At 35.0% G+C, this 22507-nt stretch overlaps 2 protein-coding genes across 3 annotated transcripts in view; one reads left to right on the forward strand and one right to left on the reverse strand.

Moving 5' to 3' along the window:
• The window catches only part of spata1 (spermatogenesis associated 1), a 36063-nt gene extending 26107 nt beyond the window's left edge, over positions 1 to 9956 (forward strand). For both annotated transcript variants that reach the window (XM_039735075.1, XM_039735077.1), the window contains exons 8-12: positions 772 to 865; positions 2252 to 2377; positions 2767 to 2945; positions 4230 to 4328; positions 9637 to 9956. In XM_039735075.1, the coding sequence (XP_039591009.1) occupies positions 772 to 865; positions 2252 to 2377; positions 2767 to 2945; positions 4230 to 4328; positions 9637 to 9750 (612 nt within the window). In that variant the 3' untranslated portion in view covers positions 9751 to 9956. The remainder of the gene's footprint in view (positions 1 to 771; positions 866 to 2251; positions 2378 to 2766; positions 2946 to 4229; positions 4329 to 9636) is intronic.
• A 99-nt stretch (positions 9957 to 10055) lies between these two features.
• ctbs (chitobiase, di-N-acetyl-) lies at positions 10056 to 22196 on the reverse strand. Its single transcript, XM_039735078.1, has 7 exons — positions 21954 to 22196; positions 19942 to 20080; positions 19286 to 19494; positions 19027 to 19198; positions 16631 to 16728; positions 12106 to 12267; positions 10056 to 10712 (listed from the first exon to the last, which is right to left on the reverse strand). The coding sequence occupies exons 1-7, from the start codon at positions 22062 to 22064 to the stop codon at positions 10506 to 10508; spliced, it is 1098 nt and encodes a 365-aa protein (XP_039591012.1). The 5' UTR covers positions 22065 to 22196; the 3' UTR covers positions 10056 to 10505.
• Between the last annotated feature and the right edge of the window lie 311 nt (positions 22197 to 22507).

Here is a 22507-nt window from a genome sequence, read left to right on the forward strand (position 1 = left end):
CATTGCAATAGATGGTGCACTGACAACGTTATTAATGAGATATATAATATATATATATATATATAGCACATATATATAATATATATATATATATATATATATATATATATATATATATATATATATATATATATATATAGGTATATAGACATAATCTGCTTGAACTTATTGACGCCTTGCAGGTTTTTAATGAGCAAGCTGAGTATAGAAAAGACTGAGCAGGGAGTGCTTCTTTAAAGAATTAAAACAGAGACCGGAGTACCCTGAGGAATCCCGTGTCTGCGTGAGTTTCCTTCGGGTACTCTGGTTTCCTCCCACAGTCCAAAGACATGCAGGTTAGGTGCATTGGCGATTTAAAATTGTCTCTAGTGTGTGCTTGGTGTGTGTCTGTGTGTGTGTGCCCTGCCTGGGGTTTGTTTCCTGCCTTGCGCCCTGTGTTGGCTGGGAATGGCTCCAGCAGAACCCCGTGACCCTGTAGTTAGGATATAGCGGGTTGGATAATGGATGGATGGACTTAAAAAATGACATTTGTGCTTTACTTAGCCCATGACACACGTCTGGGTTAGACTCAAAAATCAGAGATACCAAAGCACACTTCACAAATTCTTCTAATGTCATTCGTTACTTTGTTTTTTGATTGCTTTCAATTTTGTTTTATTGAGTTGTAGAATTTTGGGTTATAGTGACAGACACAGGTAACTATTAAAAATATAACAATAAAAGTACAGTTTGGCAGAACTAAAAATAACAATACAGCATTTTGAATTTCAGGCTAAGGATACTCCACAATATTCATCTCCACCCTCACCGCCCTTGGTGACGATGAGTTTTCAAAAGTCTCAGCTTCCAGCCTTTGCCACAGACAGTAAGTAAAATATACAGCGACTCTTGTTAATCTAAATTAATTTGAAATATGTCACAATTCTAGCAGTCTTACTGAAACTCAATTCAGCCATTTCTGATTCAGATTCCTTAACAATAAATGACTTTGTGAGAAGTTTCTAGTCGGTTGGACTGGTTCACTAACTCCATCCTGAGACAACCTCTGTGGCTGTAACTTTTCATCCCAATCAGTTCCTGTTGTTTCTTAGGACTGCTATCTTAATTAAAGATCCCGATTGTTCCTATTTTCTACCTTTATCTTCTTAATTTCCCTTGTGTTTAGTATTGAATTTAATTTAATTGAGTAAGGATTTGGGTTATCGTAAAAAGAAGTGAATGCATTTACCAGACATTGCTTGCGAAACATTTTGCTCTCTCACTGTTTTGTTTTTTTTTTATTCCTACAATGTATATAAGGCCCTTACTCACACATCCATCACAAAATTATTATAGTGTCATTTGCTAAATTAATTTTTATTTCTGTTTATTGTTGTAATTAATTTAATATAGTTTAAGCTTAGTTTTAAAGAACTTTATATTTCTATTTATGATTCTTTTTATAAGTGACATGTTATTAATTTTAATGTCAGCTTCGGTTTAAAGTGCACCTTATAAAATAGTTCCAGAACAAAGAAGCTATTGTTCTTTGGCTTTAGAAAATGTTACCATAATAACTTTGCCAAGAAAAATAAAATGATAAAGAAATGAACATCTAAATGTATACTTCTGAGAATGTTATTTAACCATTTAATAGCTTTAGCAATTTGAAGCACACATCAGCTCAACATGTTTGCTCTTCTGGATGTAATCAGCTTTCAGTTGTGTGCCACAGAGCAGTCCGTTATGCTCCTTGCATAATTAGCACAAAGTCTTTAAAAGCTAGGGAAAAAAAAAAGAAAATGAACAAAGAAACTTTTGATTATGAAAAGCTAGAGTAAAATACAAATGTTTCTGAATTTTCTTCAAAACTAAATCATACAATGCTATGTACAGTATTTCTAAGCAGAATACCAGAAATCTTCTGGACTATGAGCACCTACAGTCTTCTATATATACTTCTTCTGCTGCCGTTATTCCTAAAATGTGTTATAAAACCTCTTGATGTTTATCCAACATATTTTATTCTTAAGTATATTCATGTTAACATGTTTAGTGTCATATATTTCAATACTGTTAGCCAATATACCTGTGTTGCATCTGGTATGCCAGTGACCCTGTTGATGAAACCTACCTTACTGATGTAAGCAAATTCAACACTTTTAATGGCCCCAAAAATTAGGGATATGCAATCTTCTGTTTGTGTGCATTTGTGAAGGTACCATATGCAGTACTCTATGTTTTATTGTCTGACTTTGTTTTCTTTAAATAGGAGATGAACTTATTGAACAAATTAAAATTGCTAAGAAAGAAAGAAAGCAATTGGAAAAGACCAGACAGGAGCTAGTAAAGAAAGCAAAAGGTCTTCTAGCACAAAACTATCATGGAAGAAATCAAGGTAAAGCATGCAAAGAACATTTTCTTTATATAATGTTCACTAACTGTATGCCTAGGTATTCATGGTTTTAAATTACATCAGTGGGAATAGTGACTGTTCAGTTAAAGACAGTCATCATCATACTGTCAGTAAAAGAGAAGAAGGAAAAAAATCTTCACATCATCTGGCTAAAGCTTGGAAAACAATGGCATGAGTCCAGATGTAACGGTTGACTAATAATGAAAATAATGCATATTAAAACTAGGCATCTGTTCTAAAAATCATTTATTGCTTTTTATATTTAGAAAATTACAGAGCTTTATTTAAATCCTAGTTCAGTAAGCAGTAGTTGATCTTTGTTAGCCTAATTATTCCCAGCTTTAATATTCATATTTTTTTGTTAAATAAAGCAAGAGATATTTGGAAAAAGAGATATTTTGAGACAAAAAAGGCAACAGTTGTGCGTGAGGAAACACTGAAAAGGCTTTGCCAGGAGCTAGAATTCGGTTATCAGAAGATTCAGCAACAGCTACAGACAAGAGAGCAGAGAAGAAATCCTAGAAATCCAGCTAAGAATACAGACTCCAAGGTGAGAGAGCTATCAAGATAAAACTCAAGTAAAGACAACTTTGGTGTTTGTGAAACCTTAGTTCTTATCATAGTCTCAAAGAAACTTTATTCAGTTCTGGATTGCAATGGGATGGAACCTGTTCTAGCAGCATCCGGCTCACAGCAGGAATAAAACCTGGATAATATGTCAATCAATCATGAGGCCCAGAAACTATTTTAGATTTTAAATCTTTTAAGTAGTCTGGTGTATGCACTCCTTACCTTACACTTGCTAGTGACATTTGAAGCATTGCCTTGGCAGTATGTAGATACAGTACCTGCACAACACTTAAAGGCTTGTTGGCGGCTGTAATATAGCAGTGCAAAAGTAGTAAAAAGTTCAATTTATAATACAATCCAGTACAATCTGAAATCCAGTTTGTCAACTTCAATGTCAGTACTGGTATTTCTTCAAAAGTAGAAACAAGGACAATCACAGACTTTTTACAAATGTAAAATTTCTTAAATATGAGACTGAGTTTTTTCGTTAAGCATTTTCTGTGATGTGAAAATGTCATCCTTATTCTTCACACATTCAGTATAAACCACTAGCTGCATATTTCACTGAAAGAAAAGAGAAATGTATATTCTAATCTAACATCTACTGTATTATTTTATACAAAAGAATATAGTATACTGAGAAACGGGTAGCTATAGAGGACTTTATACTTTATTAAGAATACGGGGCACATACATTACACCCAAAAGTATAAATATATATAATAATAATAATGTTACATTTATTGAGCACCGTTCACAAACCCAAGGTCGCTTTACATACAGAGTAAACAAAAATAATTATATTATATAAATTATATATTGGAGTCACACTATTTTAGAGACTTAATATTTTCAAAAGTTTAAACGTTATATTTTAAAAAGAACAATGTCAACATCACTTGAATGTGAATGCTGATGCTTATTGGTTACTTATTGTCTTATTTATGTACTTCATACTTTATCCTTCTTAAGCCACCCATTCCAAAAAACACAAAATAGATTGATTAATTTTTTCCTTTCAAAGAACAATGCTATTTGCAGATGACTTTTTTTTTTATCTGCTTTACTGGATACAGAAAATCAGAATCATTTGTCATATAGCTTATCAACCTGTAATTAATAAATGTTATAGTTTGGCATTCAGTATTTGTACCATCAGTGTCTTAATTGCAGAGTCAGTAGAAATACTTGATTATCTGACTGTTTTGAAATGAAAATAGTTGAGTATCTGTATTAGTAATCTGAAAATGTTTATTTTATGCAGAATAGTCTTTTAATTCAAATTACCACAGAGCAATATGAAATTGACAACCTGAAAAGAAAAGTGGATGATGCCAAAATGAAGCTTGTTACTGAGATCAAGGTAAGATGTCTGTCACCGTCTGAAAGACAAAACCTGTGCTTATTGGGAAATCAATAAATACCCAGGTTTTATTTTTATAAATATTACAGAAATAAAAGTACAAAAAATATGTACTTGCCAAAATCAGAAACATCCAAAGTATTCCTAGTATGTAAGCAGGGTAGGTGCTGTAATTTACAGTGCTCTCAGAAAGTATTCAGACCACTTAACGTTTTTCACATTTTGTTATGTGGCAGCCTTATGCTAAAATAATTTAAATTCATTCTTTCCTCACTGAGTAACACACAATACCCAAGAATGAGAAAGTGAAAACAGGATTTTAGGATTCTTTTTTCAAATTTATCAAAAATAAAAAAACTGAAATATCACACTGACAAAAGTATTCAGACACCTGAAATTTGGCTCATGAGCATCCCATTCTATTGATCATTGTTGAGATGTTTCTACAAATTGTTTGGAGTCTACCTGTGGTCAATTTAATTAATTGTTCATGATCAGGAAAGGCCCAAACCTGTCTGTAGAAGGTCCCACAGTTGATACTGTGCATCAGGCCAAAAACTAAACCATGAGGTCAAAGGAACTGCCTGCACAGATTTGGAGAAGGCAACAAAATAATTTCAGGAGCATTGAAGGTTCCAAAGAGTACAGCAGCCTTCATAATTCTTAAATGGAATACGTTTGGAAAACCACGACTCTTCCTAGTGCTGGATGGCCAAGCTAAGGAATTGGGGGGGAAGGGCCATGGTAAGAGAGGTGACCAAGAACCCGATGGTCAGTCTGGCTGAACTCCAGACAACTTGTGTGGAGATGAGAGAAACTTTCAGAAGGATAACCACCACTACAACACTAGACATTATGATGACACATGAAGGTCCACTTGGATTTTGCAAAAAGACACATAAAGGACTCTCATTAAATAAGAAACAAGATTTTCTGGTCTGATGAAATCAAGATTGAACTGTTTGGTCTTAATTCTAAGCACCACGTCTGGAGGAAACCTGGTACTGCTCATTGCTTGTGCAATACTGATCTAGCGGCAAAGCATACTGGTGATAGCATCATGCTGTGGGATTGCTTTTCAGCAGCAGGGATTTGGATACTAGACATGGTTGATGAAAAGCTGAACAAAGTGAAGTACATAGTTCTCCTTAATATCCAGAGCATTCTTCCCCTGAGACAGAAAGGACCACCATGCAGCAGGACAATGAAACTAAGCAGAGATCAAAGACAACACAGGAGTGGCTTAGGGACCACTCTGTGAGGTCCTTGAGTGCCCCAGGGAGACACCAGACTTAAACCCAATCGAATATCTCTGAAGAAACCTGAAAATAGCTGTCTACTGATGGTGTCCATCTAACCTGACAGAGCTTAAGAGGAACTGCCGAGCAGAATTTAAATTTTATACATTTGCTAAAAGTGCTAAAATCATGTTTTCATTTTGGGGTATGGAGTGGTATTTGGTGAGGGGGAAATATAATTTGAATGACTTTAGCACAAAGCTACAACATTCAAAATGTGAAAAAGTGAAGGTCTGAATCCTTTCTGAAGGCATTGTATTGGAATATGTATCTTACTCAAAATCCCCAAAGACGTTCATGCTTACAAATGAGGTAAATGATTAAAAGGCCACTGTGTTTCCTTCATTTGCTGGAGATGATGCTTACCAGCAATTAAAAACATCACAATGCCAGGTAACTAACTCAGCAGGAACCTAAAGAGAAGTCAAAATCACACCTCAGTGAACAATTATGATTAATTATGATTAATTAATTAATTAATCATAATTATTAATAATAATTATGGTGTAGTTTAGAAACCGCTGTACGTCAATTATGAATTTAGCAGTTACTTATATTCACCACATAACATTTTGTGAAATATTTTGTAAACTTACATAAAGATGAAAGAGCCAGTGATAGAATGTGATTTTACTTTTAAGCGTGACTGTGAAACTGTATTGGCTTTGAAAATAGCTTCAAGGAATATACTTATGTTTTTTGAAAAATATAAAAGATGTTTTTAATAAAAAGTATGTAAAGCTAAAAAAAGATATTACACCAGCAATAAGAAACTGGAAATTAAACACCGTTTAGCTTTGTGTAGTAGTAGTTTGTGTGGAAAAAAAAGCTTAATTTTTATTTGCATCTGCAGATTGCTTGATGTGACATATTACTAAGTTGTTATGGAAATGCCTGGTTGAGGTGTGCCCACTGGACCCATCAGAGCTTCTAACTGATATTCACCTATTCCTTAATACTGTGGATAAAAACAATTCTAGACCTGTTTAATAAGAATAGCCATCAGCTCTTCCAGTGCTGCATTTAAATATATTGTATTTGTGTATGCAGCAGTTTCAAGCTGCATTTGAAAAGTTACAGATGCAGTGGTAGACATGTTAGTTTTCCATGCATAGTCAAGCAAGGTAGAGGCCATTTTGGTCTAAATTACAGGATGCACAACTTGCATATGCAAACAGAAAAAATTATGGAAAAAGAGGATAGTAAAATGAAGAAAAAAAAAGCTTCATTCACAGTTTTACATGGTATAAATAACAATCTCCAACTTTACAGTTTTGGGGAGCCAGAGACAGTTCCTGCAGTGTTAGGTACAAGGCAGGAAACATTGCAGGGCTCACTCACTTGCACACCCACCCACCCACACGTACAGAGGCAGTTAGGAATTCCGTTTAATCTAATCTGCTTGTCTTTGAGGATGTGGAAAGGAAACCCACACAAACTAGATAGATAGATAGATAGAACTATGTCTGCCTCTGGGATTTGAAGCCACAACACTGGATCTGTGAGGCCACAGTGTCACCCTATATAAAGTAAATGTTTTTATACACTTAAAATCAGGGATTAACTGAGATTTTAAAGTTACAGTGCAATACAAGAAAATCGAAGAGGCAATTCAATTCTGTTATTTTTAAACTTTAATTAAATTTAATGTTGTATGTTGAGTCCATGTTGATTGCCAAGTAATTAAGTATGGTGTCGTTGAATGTAAGCATTGTTGTGCTTTGAGCCATTCTACCCTCACACCTTTCATCAAGTGAATCACTGCATGAACGTTGATCAAAACTGTGTGGACATCTTCCTACACAAACATCTTCTTGGACCTAGCCTTTAAATAATAAAAAAAACAGTTGCTTATTTTATGCATTGTCTTTGGTGGATGGTAAAATCAAGTGACGGATGATGAAATAAAATATTTGTCATTCATTATAAATTAAAAATTACATCAATGTTTAAGCAGTGCAAAAGTATAAATAAATGTGTAGTGTCCCTTATAAAAAATAAGTGTAGAGTAACTGACAAAAATGAAGAACTATGGTGTGTGTAATGTGGTGGAAATATAAAATATTAATTATTTATCTTTTTTTTTTCTTACCCATTAGGTAAAACATACACTACCATTCAAATGTTTGCGGTCACTAAGAAATGTTCATGTTTTTAATAGAAATCTTAACAACTCTTTATTTAAGGATTGTATTCTTAATTATTTATGTCTTATGTAAGTGTGCATTTTTAATACTACAGTGTATTTATGCATTATTATAATTATCTAATTTTAATTTGTTTTTCTTTGTACATAATTACTACTTACATAATAGCACTCTGATCTATATTGTTTGTATGAAAATGCGCTATACAACTATTATTTTATTAGCAAGATACAATTGAATTGATTTAAAAATATAGTCAAGGCATTACTAGTGTTTATAATAGCTACTACTGTTTGAAACGACTGATTTTTGAAGTCATTACTAACATATGGCTGCACTACACACTCTGATGTCCTTCTCCTCTTATGCAATTCCCCCTTCTCTTCCTACCCTGGTTAGATGCAGTTCACCCTTTTCTCTCAAGACAGCAATAGACACCTTTGTGTGAAATTCTCCTTTCATTCTGCAAAAAAAAAAAAAAAAAAAAAAGACATGTTTCTTAAGAAAGCGGTCTCATGTTGGCCATTTTTGAGTCCAGAATTTAACTTCCGAAATGCAAGTGCCTTGCAAATGAAATGAACAGAGTAACAGGTTTCAGTGGTGCTACTGCAATTACAAAGGTTTCTCTAATAACCAATTAGCGTGTAAACATAACTAATTAAGGATAAGATAATGGAGTTTACCATCAGGACACTGAAGGAATTGCTATTAAAAGTGGGGCTTTGCAGCCATATGTGAATAATACATTAAAACCCAGTCATTTCAAACAGTAATAGCCATTATAAATACGGCTAATAGCTTGCTATATTTTTAAATCTATTTAATGTCATGTTGATATTAAAAGGTATCAGTTTCTATCAAAAACATGAAACTTTCTGGGTGACCCCAAACATTTGAACAGTAGTATAATTCTTCAATATGAACTTTTCCAGTTCTGATGCTTAATGGTAAACATTAGTGTATTCATCTGATGAATTTAATTAACAGGTGATATGTTTCCTTTGCTCTCACATAATGAGCTGTCCAACTAGTCTTAGCTCATCCATTGCAATTACTTTCTTCGTCCGTCCTTTTCCACCTGAGTTTGTAGTGCAGTGCACTGTGATTAATGAAAGTCATGAGATAACAACGTGTAATATGTGGGATGAAGCCTGTCACTTTCCGCTAGTGGGTGGAGAGCCGAGTTGGAGTGTAAGGTTTGCATTAGCCCCACAAATAATTTATGTTTTATCAAACCCAATTAGTCTGAAGCAGGGTGGCAGGAGAAGCAGCAGAAGCCAACAGCATGGCGCAGAAGGCAGTAACAGAGTCTGCTCAGGGCATCAATCCATCACCAGGACACACGCATGCACACAATTCAGTCACTCATGCCAAACCATTTGGAGTTGCCAGTTGATGCTGCTGCATGTATGTATTTGGGATATGGAAAGAACAGTGGAATACCCAGAGAAAAAAACTCACAGAGACAAAGGAAGATTCTGAAAACACAGACATTTCTTGGTCTGGGATTCCAGCTGAAGACTCTGGAGCTATGAAATAGTAACTCTAACAACAGAGCTTCTTTTAAAAAATATGCATTGTTTGTTTAATTCCCCAAATTAATTATTTCACTCATTTCAATTGTTTTAAATATTTGCATACATTTTTAAACACTCATAAAATGTAACTGGTTTGGTCAGGTTATAAAGCAGGTGAGTAAACTGTCAATCCTACTGCTGTGCCATAGACAGTAGACTAAACTATTTGCAAAGGTCTTCATAAATACACAAATATAAATATTAAAGTAATGTATTTATAAAATATTGTATTTTCTAACTATTCAAAATGTTTATATAACTAATGTGATGTACCTTTTTCCTGTAGCTCAGGAAGCAAGCCTCTGTGGAAATAAGAGCTCTCAGAGCTGAACTGACACAAAAGAAAACCCAGAGTTCCTTAACCAATCTGAATGAATGGAGAGCACCTCAGACTTTTTAAAATGTGTCACAGGCCGTCTTCAGAAGACTCGGCAGAAACAGGGATTTCCAAGCATGATACAATAAGAAAGCATGGTCAACTACAAATTGCCAAACTAATATTTTTTTTAATATTAATGTTGCTACTGAAACATATTAAGAATAATGCATTATGTATAAGGATTTGTTCATGTGAGAATTTTAAAATCAATGTTATTGCATAAAATATTTTTTTCATGTTTATTTTCTACATACAGACTATATAAAGTTCACAAATATGTTTTTATATAATTTTTAACTACAGATGAAGAAAAGTTTTTTTGTAAAACAAAAAAAAATACTGAACAGTTTTCTTAGAGCAGAGAATGTGCAAAATACATTATTTGCAGAGTTAAGAATTCAGTGATTTGGAAAATACAATTGTGAAAATTTATGAAAATCACATTAATTGATAAATTAAAAATATATCGGTTAGAATGCAAGGTGTACTTACTGTTTAGAAAGCTACCACATAAGACAATAAAATGGTGGATGTAGTTAATAATCTTAATCATCTGTCCAAAACTTGCATCATAAAATGTATTAGTTACATTGGTCAGTGTTGTTTTTCCATTATCATCATGTAAAGAATAAAAATTTATTATACTTATGACAAAAGAAAAGACATCAGAAATCAAGGAATTAATTTCTTGAAAAAGCATCGGACCATTCTGCTTTAGAAAAGTCGTTGTCATTATTCGCTTCAAGTAATCATTTAATATTGAGAGAGCAGCTCCTTTAGGACACTAATGGTACCTCCTGAGGTATAAGAGCCTTCCACATGTCTGTGGACTGCTGCCGTGCTACTGTATCATTGCTGTAGTCTAGAAGATTGCCGTTCCACATTCCAATACCTCGTAGTCCGTGATCTTTTATATAGCGCGCCTTCAAAGAAATGCTGCGTGGGTCATCATACCATACCTGATGAATGTTCCCCTTTATGTCCTGAGAACAGAAAATCACACAAAACAAGAAAAATAACATGTAAGAAAAACAACATGTACTGTATGTGTATGGAAGGCTAACATAAAAGATAAACATTTTGAGCAATCTAAACTGACTAGAAATGTTTTACTGTAATGTATTACTGAATAGTTGAATTCATTATTTTAGAAAATAGAATGGTATGGTATACATTTACATTATACACATTTTAGTAAATAATACTTCAGGCATTAATATATTTATAAAGTAATGCGCATGTATAGAAAAAATATGACTTGGTGTGAGTGTTACAATAATACATATGTTTCCATCCCTAATTTTTGACAGCAGAACTGGCCCCTGCCTAATGATAAGCATGCATAGGTGTTGGTGACTCTAAAGTGACTCCATCAGAGTCAATATGTTGGTGTGAGTTACCTTTGTGTGAGCTGGCACTCCATCCAGGCTCCCAGCAGGCATGTCTTGGAATATGTAGTTTAGATACTAAATGTGCTAGCACACCCCAAAATTAAAAGCCTTCAGACTAATGTGTCTTCCCCACCTCTTTATAAATTTTCATTCTTTTTGTAAAACTGCTTTTTCAATTCATGGTCAAGGAAAGATTGAAGCCATAATCGGAGAAAAGCAGAAACCAAGCCTGGATGAGACAGCAGTTCATCAAAGGTTTTACAAAAATGCTTCATCTTACAGCTGAAAAAACTATCATACTTCAGTGACCATCCTTTAACTAGTTAATGCAAAACTATTTTTTACATATACAACAAATCTGAACTTGTTTTCGTTGATATTTGACAGTTTGGCCAAGTTGAAGCTCATGAATTCCCACTAAAACAACATCTGTTGCATTTGTGAGGGATATATAAAAATATCAAAATCTCTATTCTGTACACAATGCATAACAACAATCCAATCGAAACCATAATTTGCAGAGGACTTTGAGAAACGCCAGCCAATAACAATGGCAATATGTAAAGAGTAAATAAAAAAGTGAACATAAGTAGCTTTGTTTCTCAATTCCTAACTTACAGGAAGACTTGCAACAAGGAATTATCCTGCTTTGAAAAGCACACAGACCTAGAGCTGCATTAAGTGTTATAATTGTACTACTGTACTTTGTAATTCTATTAGAAAAAAATCCTTATACGCAACAAAACAGATTAAATTAACTGCAGCTGGCATATAATATCTGAGTGAAGTGTAACTGTTTACATAAAAGCATAACTTTAAACATGTAGTACGTATTTAACTGCACCATACAAAGTGGGCAGTACTGGTGTTTCCATGACAGTGTTACAGTTCAAATCATGAAAACACAGTTCACAGTTATTGACTTTATAGGCACACTGCCCAACTCTTATACTTTACTATTTAAACATTTCTTAAAACACTTTACCTTATAATTGTAGTAAGGTGCAAGCTGAACATCATCCCAAAGGCCACCTGACATAGAGCTGTTTATCTGCTTCATCATTGTCTTGTAAGGAATCTGCCTTCCTGCGGCATCACTGCATGGAGCACCTCGGAAAGGAACTTTGGCAATTGTGCACACATTTTTCTAGAGGACAGAATTTAATAAAGTTATTCCAGTTTTAAAGGAGAGATAAAGCATTAATGCAGACTTTTGCCTACTATTAATTAAAATTAATGGCAAGGCCCTTGATATATGTCATGTTAATTAATACTGTATACAGTATTCTAAATGTATAGTAAACAAATATTTAGTAAATACTAATTGGTCATATTTGCGTACAGACACTTTTATCCAAAGCTTCTTAAACTTATTAAGCACATTAAAACCACCTGCCTAATACTGTGTAGGTTCTCCTTGTGCCACCAAAACAGCTCTGACCTGTCGAGGCATGGACTCCACAAGACCTCTGAAGGTTTCCTGTGGTAATTGGCACCAAGATATTAACAACAGTTCCTTCAAGTAGCAAGGTGGGGCCTCCACGGATCGGACTTCTTTTTCCGGATACTTGATTGGATTGCATGATATGGGGAATTTGGAGGCCAAATCAACACCTTGAACTCTTTGTCATGTTCCTTAAACTATTCCTATTTTAAGCCGTTTGTGCTACAGTAGCTCTTTTGTGAGATTTGACCAGAAGGGCTTGCCTTCACTCCCCATATGCATCAGTGAGCCTTGGGCACCCATAACCCTGTTGTCAGTTCACAGGGTGTCCTTCCTTGAACCACCTTTGGTAGGTACTAACCACTGGATACCAGGAATGCCACAAGAACTGCCATTTTGGAGATGCTCTGACCCAGCAGTCTAGCCATCACGATTTGGCCATTGTCAAAGTTGCTCATATCTTATGTTTGCCCAATTTTCTGCTTCCATCACATTACCTTTAAGAACTGACTGTTCACTTGCTGCCTAATACTGTATATTGACCGCTTAACAGTGCCATTGTAACAAGATAATCAATGTTATTCACTTCACCTATCAATGGTTTTAATGTTGTGGCTGATTTGTGTATAATGGGTGCCAGTTTTGTCTGATGAATTCTGTCTTATAGTTGAGATGAACAAATTTAATGGTGTAATTAAATAATTTAGTTTAAATATCATGATGTCAAAGTGAAACAAAATGCATAGACTTCTAAGTGAATTGCAGTATAAAAATGACTACATTTCCCTTAAATTGATATTTGGTATGCAATACCCTAGACAGTAATTACAGTCATCAATCTTTTAGGGTAAGTTTTGATAAACTTTGCAAATACTGGCAAGCCATGCAGAATGACACCTTTTATTGGCTAACTAAAAAGATTACAATATGCAAGCTTTCGAGGCTTCTTCTTCAGGCAAGTTGTAATACAGAAACTGGAGTTCCCTGTGTTTAAAGTTTTGCAAATGACTCCTTGCAAAATTACCATAAGATAAGGTCACTCAATAGTTTAAATTATGAAACAAGCTTTTATAACTTTCACAGCCAAACAACTGATTCATACTAACAGTCAATGAATACAATACAAATCTACTGTATAATAATAACATGTACTATCTGTGTCTGTGTGGCTTCGGTCTGAATGGTCAGTTTGACTTTTGTGGGTCAGTGATTGGGATGATGAGACTTTTACTGTGCAAAGTTCAGTTCCTGAATATGACATTTACAAATTCATTTACAAAAAAGGAGTTAAATTGGAGTATTGCTACAACAACGCGAATAATGTATCAAGTGATGTATTAGGGTTAATACTAATGAGGCACAACTCAAGTCATGTTTAAAGATGGAAGGTATTTGCAAAAATATGATTGATGTTTTCATAGTGGATAATAGGGGCGCGTCTACCACTGAGCATGGCGCCTTGAAATAAAAGATTAAGAAACAGTCTTTAGGGGAATGTGATTGAAAGAGGAAGCATTGTGCAAGAGAGGTTGAAACATGAGGATACCAAGGAAAGATGGAGGAACACTGAGGGTGACATAGGGCAAGGCATATCAAATATTTTTAAATGCATTCTATTATCTGGCTTTGACAGGTAAGCATAGTTACCACACATTATAGGTAACATCAGATAATATACAGTAAACATGAAACACTTGTGCCGCCTTCAACATATGTTGCTGTTGAATATCGTTATAACCAGGGGATAAATTGCCTCTGACTGTAGTGCTGCAAGTGTCATGGGTCCTATACTATTTTGCATTATTAGGTGTACGTTTCTTTTTATTGGCCTGTTTATTAGCCAAACTGTTATGTTCAAATCTCTGGTCTCTTCCTTAATAAATTTCTATGTATATCCTGGTTGCCTTTCATTTTCATAGGTCATTCAAAGCAGGACACAAAGAAGAATCCACATACACCATATTATGTTTCTACCATAATACTTCACATTAGGCATGCTGTTCTTAAGATAATATGTAGTGTTATGCCAAATACTTCAATAAAGGACTTATCACTCCAAATAGTCAACTTCTACTCAACCTTTTTGGGGACATGGAAGGAAGACCAGAGAACCTAGCAAACACTCAAACAGACAAAGGAGAAGATTTAGACATGGACAGTGACTGGGCATGGGATTCATACTGTGGATGATGGATCAGTGAGGCAGGAGCACTAATCATGGTGCCAATGTGCATGTAAAAACATGGGTGGGAAGAGCACAAATGTGCTTTATTCCTAACACATGGAAGGTGGAAAGGTCAGAATAAACATGCAAACTACATTTCCTGAAAGAAACATGCACATGTAGCTCAACATCCATATTGTGTTTGTTAAAAGACATAATCATGTGTATGGTAAACTGGGTACATTTTCTTGTAATTGCAATTTGCCAAAATAACTTGTCATGGATTAATGTATGTATTTTATTAGAGAATGTGTAGAAACAATAGCCGATTGTGAATATTTCCCATTTTTTTCAACACATCCTGCAGTGATGCCAGTATAATTACAGGTGAAATAGGTCACATCAATTGATAAAACATTGTGATTTTCTCCTAAATATTTATCATCTTATAGTTCCTAAAAAAGGTACATTAGTAGTTCATAGGTAGTTGCTAACAAAACCTCATTTAAACATAAACAAAGGGGTAAAACAATGTCTAATCCTTTATACAGATATGTGCAGTATGTATTGTTTAAGAAAAGCAACATATAAATTCAGGTTGCGCTTGTTTCCTCAGCAGCTCAGTACATACTCCTCCTCTGACAGCCACACAACATCAGCAAAAGCGACCTCGCAGCTGCTACCCTCAGTGGTAGACAGAAGCTGCTAGAAAAAGTGAAAAATGGACCAGGAAAAAGTAAAACATCATCTGAAACTACTAAAGAGCTATGAGAACCCAAACCAAGAAAAGATGTCAAACGGGGCTTTATGTTACTTAAGATAAGGGATTTTGTTATCTGCTAAATCTCCTTTTCTCTTCCAGGGTCCATTTAGAGGTTCTTCCCATGAGACAGCCATGCCAGAGTTCCAGATATTTCAAAGACGAAAGACAAGAATGAGTTCTCCTGACTGCTGTCCCTTTCTGAGGTTCCATTGCTATGGGGCGAGTTGACTGTCCTGAATTCTTAAACGCCTTGTTTCATTGTAGCCACTTAATAAATTAAAGCCATGACTGTTGAATGCATTCTGAGAATGTAAACTCAAAATAATTAAGATTAAATCTATACTTTTTTTTTTTTATTAATATAGACTTTTAGCTATTTATTTTGAAATTTATATTGCAAAAGTGAAATTCAAGTTCAATTTAATGATCAGGTACACTAAAGAAAACTAACTCAAAGCACGAAAGATTGTTTAATTCACATAAAAGGCACCAATATTTCTGGGTCTCATATGATTTGAAAATATTATATGATTAAAATGTACTTAACTGTAAGTTACTTAAAACATATACAGGTATATTATATTAAAAAGTAACAATTTTTTTTGTACTTTTGCACCACAGGAACTGAATTATCAGCACAGACCACAACTGTGACACATTGCAAGAGCTGCGTATATACAGAAAACAGAAAATTCTTGTTTAAATTATGAGGAAAAGCAAAGAATATCTGGTACCCTACAGATTTAACTGACATATTATTAGCAGTATTTCGTAATCTGTATAAAATGATTTGATAGATAGATAGATAGATAGATAGATAGATAGATAGATAGATAGATAGATAGATAGATAGATAGATAGAACTTTACCCTGTTTTTCATCTGTCTTCACAGCCTGTATCACACTGAAGAGAAACAGAGTTTCTGACTTTAAATATTTTGATTCCTTCTTTTCTTTATTTTTTCTTTCACTGGAAATGTTATTTGCTGATTTTATTTCATGTTATACATGTTTACTATATATGGCCAACTTGCCTTAAGCTTAGATCTTTGCTAATGTCTATGTTTTAAACACAAGGGACCCTAGTTTTAACGCAATGTTTTCGGTAATAAACAAACAAACATGCACATTTTCTGTACCTGTGTCAGCTCCATACAAACATAGTCATATCCATACCAGGGTACACCCATAACAAGCTTCTTGGGATTTATTTTCATCTTCAAATAATCATCATAACCTAAAGAATTAAAAAAGGGACGTGAACAGGAAAAACATGACAAAGTCGATCCACTGAATTAATAATTGGTTTCATTTTACAGGATGAAATAAAGTTAATACTTAATGCAGTGTACACTAAGTGGCCCCTTTATTAGATACACTTTCGCATTCCTACAAAAAGCCTGTTTCCCCATACAGCCAATCAAGCAGCCACAACTCATTATGTATAGTTTAAAGAAAATGTATTCAACTAAATGTCAGAACAGGTAAGATGGTTTGTCTAAATAACTTTCACTGTATCTGTTGGCCATATGAGGTGTTTTAACATCTCAAAAAAACAGCTGCCCCTTATAGAATTTAGAGAGAAGGGTGCAATAAAAAAGCATCCAGTGAGCTGCAGTTCTATCTGCAAAATCACCGGGTTATTAAGAAGGGTCAGATGAGACTGGCTAGACTTGCCCAAGCTACCATAAAGAGCAGTAATACACAATTAACATCTCTTTGTGTCAGTGGTGCACAAAATGCATCTCTGAATGTACACGTCAGACCTTGAAGCATATGGGAAACAGTTACCAAGGATGTTAGGAATGGCAAAAGACAATTAAAGTCAAATATTAAGGAAAAGTTGTAAGATGAGCTACAAAGATTCTTTCAGTATGTTTAGTAGTTCGAGAACAGTCAAGAATAAGGTGATGTGCATTAAAAACGGCAAGAATGAAGTTATAGTGACAATAACATAGTGAATGGTCAAAGTTTGTATTTTTCTGAAATTTTCAAGTGAGAATTTGAGAACCTCCAAGGAATTACAGGGATTGACCGTGAGTTACCTTAATGATTCTGAAATAAAGGCTGAAACTTAACAAATCTCCTAAATGTCCACTTTATAACTAGAGTGCTTAAAGAGGAAAATGAGTACAAATATAAAACCTAGACACATGTTTTTCAAAAGTCACTGCACACTGGAAACTAGCCAATAAATAATTGTATGCCAGTTTGCTTAACTTAAATCATAGGAAAATTCAGAGAAGCAATTACTAAGTAAAAGATCCAGCAGCACAAGGCAAGAACTGGTATATTCTTGAGCGTGCAACATGGGTTTAGATAGGGGAGACTGTCTTTCACTAACATGCTAGAATTAAATGAAGAAGCAACAAAAGCATACGACTAACAGGATGCCTATAATAATATTTATATTGCATTTAAGATAGCTTATCACATGAGAGATTTTTGATTAAACTAAACGAAGTGGGAATTCAAAGCACAGTGTATAGAGGGGTGCAAAATTGGATTACATATGTTGAAAACAGAGGTTATGGTGAAAGAAACCTTAGGTGATTTTTGAAGTGCTGTCCCTCAAGGATCACTGCTCTTTTATTATACATAAGTGATCATAATGAGTATATAAATAACAACTTGATTAAGTTGGTATTTGACAGTGATACTTGATAGTGAGCATGGCCTTCTAACCCTACCGAATGATTCTAGCATCTTGCTGAATCAGTGCTTCGAATAATTTGTGCTTCTGTGGAGGCAAATGTGAATCATCTCCAGAACTAGACAGATGTAGCAGATAATATCGCTACTGAGTGTATACTTGAGAAACATACATGCATTTATACTCCAAAAGAGAAGCAGTTAGGACATTTTGTCTTTACAGTTTAGTTAAATTTTATTTTTCAAATGCAATTAACCAATTTGTAGACAAGTGTTTACTTGTATTTGCATACTTAGGCCTGTAAAAAAATAGGGAACACTATTTTACTTTACCCCCATAGATAAAATAGATGGAAAAAATGAAGGCACACAAGCCTTTATAGAGTGATTGATCAACTGTTATTTACGTAAAACAGCACTCACATTCTAGTTTATTGTGTAGTGGTAGTAATGAAATCTAACTGATCATCAATCAACCTATGGCATCTGCTAAGATTTAAAAATGAAGTAATTGAAGTGTCAATAATGTTAACAACCAATGCAGAGATTGTGATTAAACACATAACTTAAAACTATGTAGGACAGGTAACTGAAGCATGCCCAGAAAATCATATCAAAGAAAAATAGTCTTCTGAAATCTCTTCAGGCAAAAATGTTTTTGAAACATCAGTGAGACAAGAAATCAGGGATAGCTCATCATTTGTAGTACAGTCATCTTCTGCTACACTGATTTTTGCTCATTAAGATTTTGAAGCAGATCTGCTATTTGCAACTGCACCCTGACTGACAAAAGAGTCCTCTACAAAATACTTTTCATTTTATCAATTCACTTACTACAAATTACATTTTTTGCCAAAAACAAAAAAAAAAAGATATCACATACCCGTCAAGGTCTGATTAACTGGAGCATTTGCCCTGGCAATACACTCATTCCAAATTTGGCTCTGCTCATCATAGGACATCACAAATACAAGGTCACAGGATTCTGCAATAGCAGCATAGTCATAACACCTGTTATCTATACAATTTGGAGACCAAGCAACATCAAAAGATACCTGTGGGGGAAAAATACATCGAAAATAAATAATGTCCCCAAAGGTTGCTAAGATGTAAGGAATCACAGATGAGGATATATCATTTACCTGTGACCCGGGGATCTCCCGATGAAAGGCTTCGGTAGTCTCCTTCACCAGTGCAGTTAAAGCCCAGTACTCTGGTGAAGTCTTGTTCACCTCCTGCTCTATATCAAGGTTAATTCCATCCATGAATTGTTTTTTTGCCAAAGTTACTTTGTTATTAATCCAAGAAGTCCTATTGGCTGGGTCAATAATATCCACAATGGGAACGTCACCTTAAAATGAATTTAAAGTTAGCTAAATATACTTATAGTACAACTATAAGAATTAGATTAAGCCAGTTTGAAAACAATTAAAACAAAAAATATACTGATTAATGTATTGATTATTTACTTTTTCTTTACATACCATATATTAAGTAACTGGTAAAGTTTAAATCAATACAATTAGCACAAAACAGTTATAGCTGAAAAGAATAATAAATCCTGTATATATGATATATAAGATTTGCGGTGGGCTGGTGCCCTGCGCCCTGTGGTGGCTGCGATTGGCTCCAGCAGACCCCCGTGACCCTGTAATTAGGATATAGCGGGTTGGCTAATGAATGGATATATAAGATATTGGTGTTACTTATCATTTTTGATCACATTAATAACAATTAATCACAAAAATGTAAGAATAAAGATATAAATATTTAAGTTTATTGTGTAATTCAAAAGTACCTTTCAAAACTAACCGGACTCCTTTAGAATGAGCAAAGCACAAAAGCTCAGGGTCGTACTTTCCAAATGTAGCTATTGTTGTTACTTTTGACCAGTCATAAAACTGCCAGTCCTTTCCACCGACGTCAAATACAAACACCTGCAACAAAAATGAACCAATAGTTAAACAACAACAACATTTATTTATATAGCACATTTTCATACAAAAAGTAGCTCAAAGTGCTTTACATAATGAAGAAAAGAAAATAATAGACAAAATAAGAAATTAAAATAAGACAACATTAGTTAACATAGAAAAGGAGTAAGGTCCGATGGCCAAGGTGGACAGAAAATACAAAAAAAAAAAACTCCAGACGGCTGGAGAAAAAAATAAAAAAATAAACTCTATGCATACTACCTGGACATTTTACTGTTTAGGTATTGGATAGCAAAGTAATTTATTTAAAAAATCAAATGTTTTCTGACTCTTACCATGTAGTGAAAAATTAGCCAAAAATAAAATATTTTGGCAAATTTATATTAGTTCCACTTTGTAACAACCCAACAGTCATGATTATCTTCTGTTAAGAATGCATTAGAATTATTTAGGGGATACTGTCCTGTGAGGAGAATAAATGAAATAACCAATGTTCAAGTACCTTTGGCTTGTTTGATATTGTGTTGTATTGATGTCACTATTCTGAGAAGACAAGCAAGTAGGACTTTCTTTGCACTATGTACACAGGAAAATAAACCTGAACATGAACTTAACCAATCAAATTTTCTGTATCCAGTTTTTCCATTATAGTGTTTAGAACACTCCAGTCAAGCTAGGATCCAACCCAAGATGAGATGCCAGTTCTTCACAGGGTTTGGGGAAGTTGCAGCAAAGTGGAATATCCAGAATGATCGGTGTAAATATTATGTGTCCATGGACATGTAAGGCATCAGCAACTTCTATCACGCTATCGACACACTATATTAGTTGCGATCTTCAGTCTGAAAATGCATTGCATGTGTATCTGCCTTATGCATCACCTTGTAATGGTTCTAACTCTTAACAGCAGAATACGGAAAAAAGACTGATTGACAGAGGGTAAGTTGGTACCGCTTCATCTCAGTTCCAGGAACAAAAGTTTGGTTCTGATTTTCATACCCTTTCCCCATTTTCTACAGTTTCCTCCACATACTAAAAACATGTAGGTTGGCTTAACTGGTAAATCTGTAAGATAACATGTAAGCATTTAAAAATGTATCCTGCAATGAAATAGCATCCAAAATAACGGCTCCTGCCTAACTGCACTGCTTGTTTGTGCCTTGCTGTGTGACCCTGGAATGGAAAATCTAGATTATGAAAATGGATGATGGAAATATATAACACAATGGCAATTGTTTTACCATTAATAAGACTGTGTGGTAGCAGGGAATGGATAGTCCTTTCATGAAATGATTAAGGTACACCATACTTTTCTCTAATCATTCTTCCTCAGTGGGAGTGAGCCCAGGGATTACTGGCACCCTTTCCTGGGCAACTTCCTCACTTGCACTGTGTTGCCAGAATACTCTTTGGCCTCCATGACCACGAATTGCAATAGGCTGGTTTGAGAATACTACCTCTAATCAGATTGTGGTTAACCTTACCTTACGGATTAAGTAAATACAATTAAAAAGTGAGCTGTCAAAGGAAAGGTATATAGTAATTCCCACAAATCTGTGTTACCCGTTATAGTATTTTGAAACGTAAAAAGTTGCAGACAACCTTTTACCGTATCGAGGTTAACCACTCGTCGCATTTGGTAATGTAGCCATTCTCCGAAATCGATTCACCCATTCATATTTAACACACTGCGATTTACTGCAGTCGGCCAGTGGCCAAACGGCACTCACTAACGAGGGTCCAAACAATTTGCCAAGTTTCCTCATCTCAAATACAAATACGTAATGAAGAAACAAGGCCCGTGGAAAGCTATGACAGAGAAAAAGGCCAAGTGTTTCGGGGTGTTTAAGAGGGAAAATTAGGGAAGCAACTGCACCTCGAAGTCCTTCTCGTCAGCGATCGGCTCGCACAGCAACGGGTCCTCACATGGGCAGGGGTCACAAAACACGAGAGGCACCACCACAAGAAGCGCAAACAACAGCTTCATCTTTGTTGCTTGTAATTAAAAGACACAAAACGAAAGTGGACTTTTCAACTTCCCTGCCGCGTAAACGCCAGTCAGCGGTGCGGCGCGCGTTTCGTAACTGCTGCGGCGTCCGCGGGAGAGCGGAAAGCGAGCGCGCGCACTTGAGCTCACGTGCCTCGCTGGAATAATAATAGTGACGGAGTGATGTGTTTTTGTTGTTGGCAATATCAAGTAAGTGCCATCCTATACGAAAAATGAAATTGTTCATTTAATATTAACGAGCAAACGTTAATATTAATTAATTTAACATTTTGAGTGAATTGTAGTCAAATTGATGCTGAAGACCACACAAATTGAGCTGGCAGGTCCACTTCGAATTTGAGCAGGTGCTTCCCTTGAAGTCGCGTAAAGTTGTAGCGATAAAAAGATCAGGGGTCGGCCTACAGAGTACAGTGAGATGTGAG

The sequence above is a fragment of the Polypterus senegalus genome, chromosome 14, assembly GCF_016835505.1.
Source record: "Polypterus senegalus isolate Bchr_013 chromosome 14, ASM1683550v1, whole genome shotgun sequence".
In the NCBI taxonomy this organism is placed as follows: Eukaryota; Metazoa; Chordata; class Cladistia; order Polypteriformes; family Polypteridae; genus Polypterus; species Polypterus senegalus.

Bases quoted from the DNA above. Each gene is read 5' to 3' on its own strand.
- ctbs (XM_039735078.1), bottom strand. From the start codon at position 22,064: ATGAAGCTGTTGTTTGCGCTTCTTGTGGTGGTGCCTCTCGTGTTTTGT. The intron at 19,495-19,941 runs GTACTTTTGAAT...ATTCATTTTAAG, and splicing joins AGTCCGGTTAGTTTTGAAAG to GTGACGTTCCCATTGTGGAT. The intron at 12,268-16,630 runs GTACAGAAAATG...TCTGTCCTCTAG, and splicing joins TTTGTATGGAGCTGACACAG to AAAAATGTGTGCACAATTGC.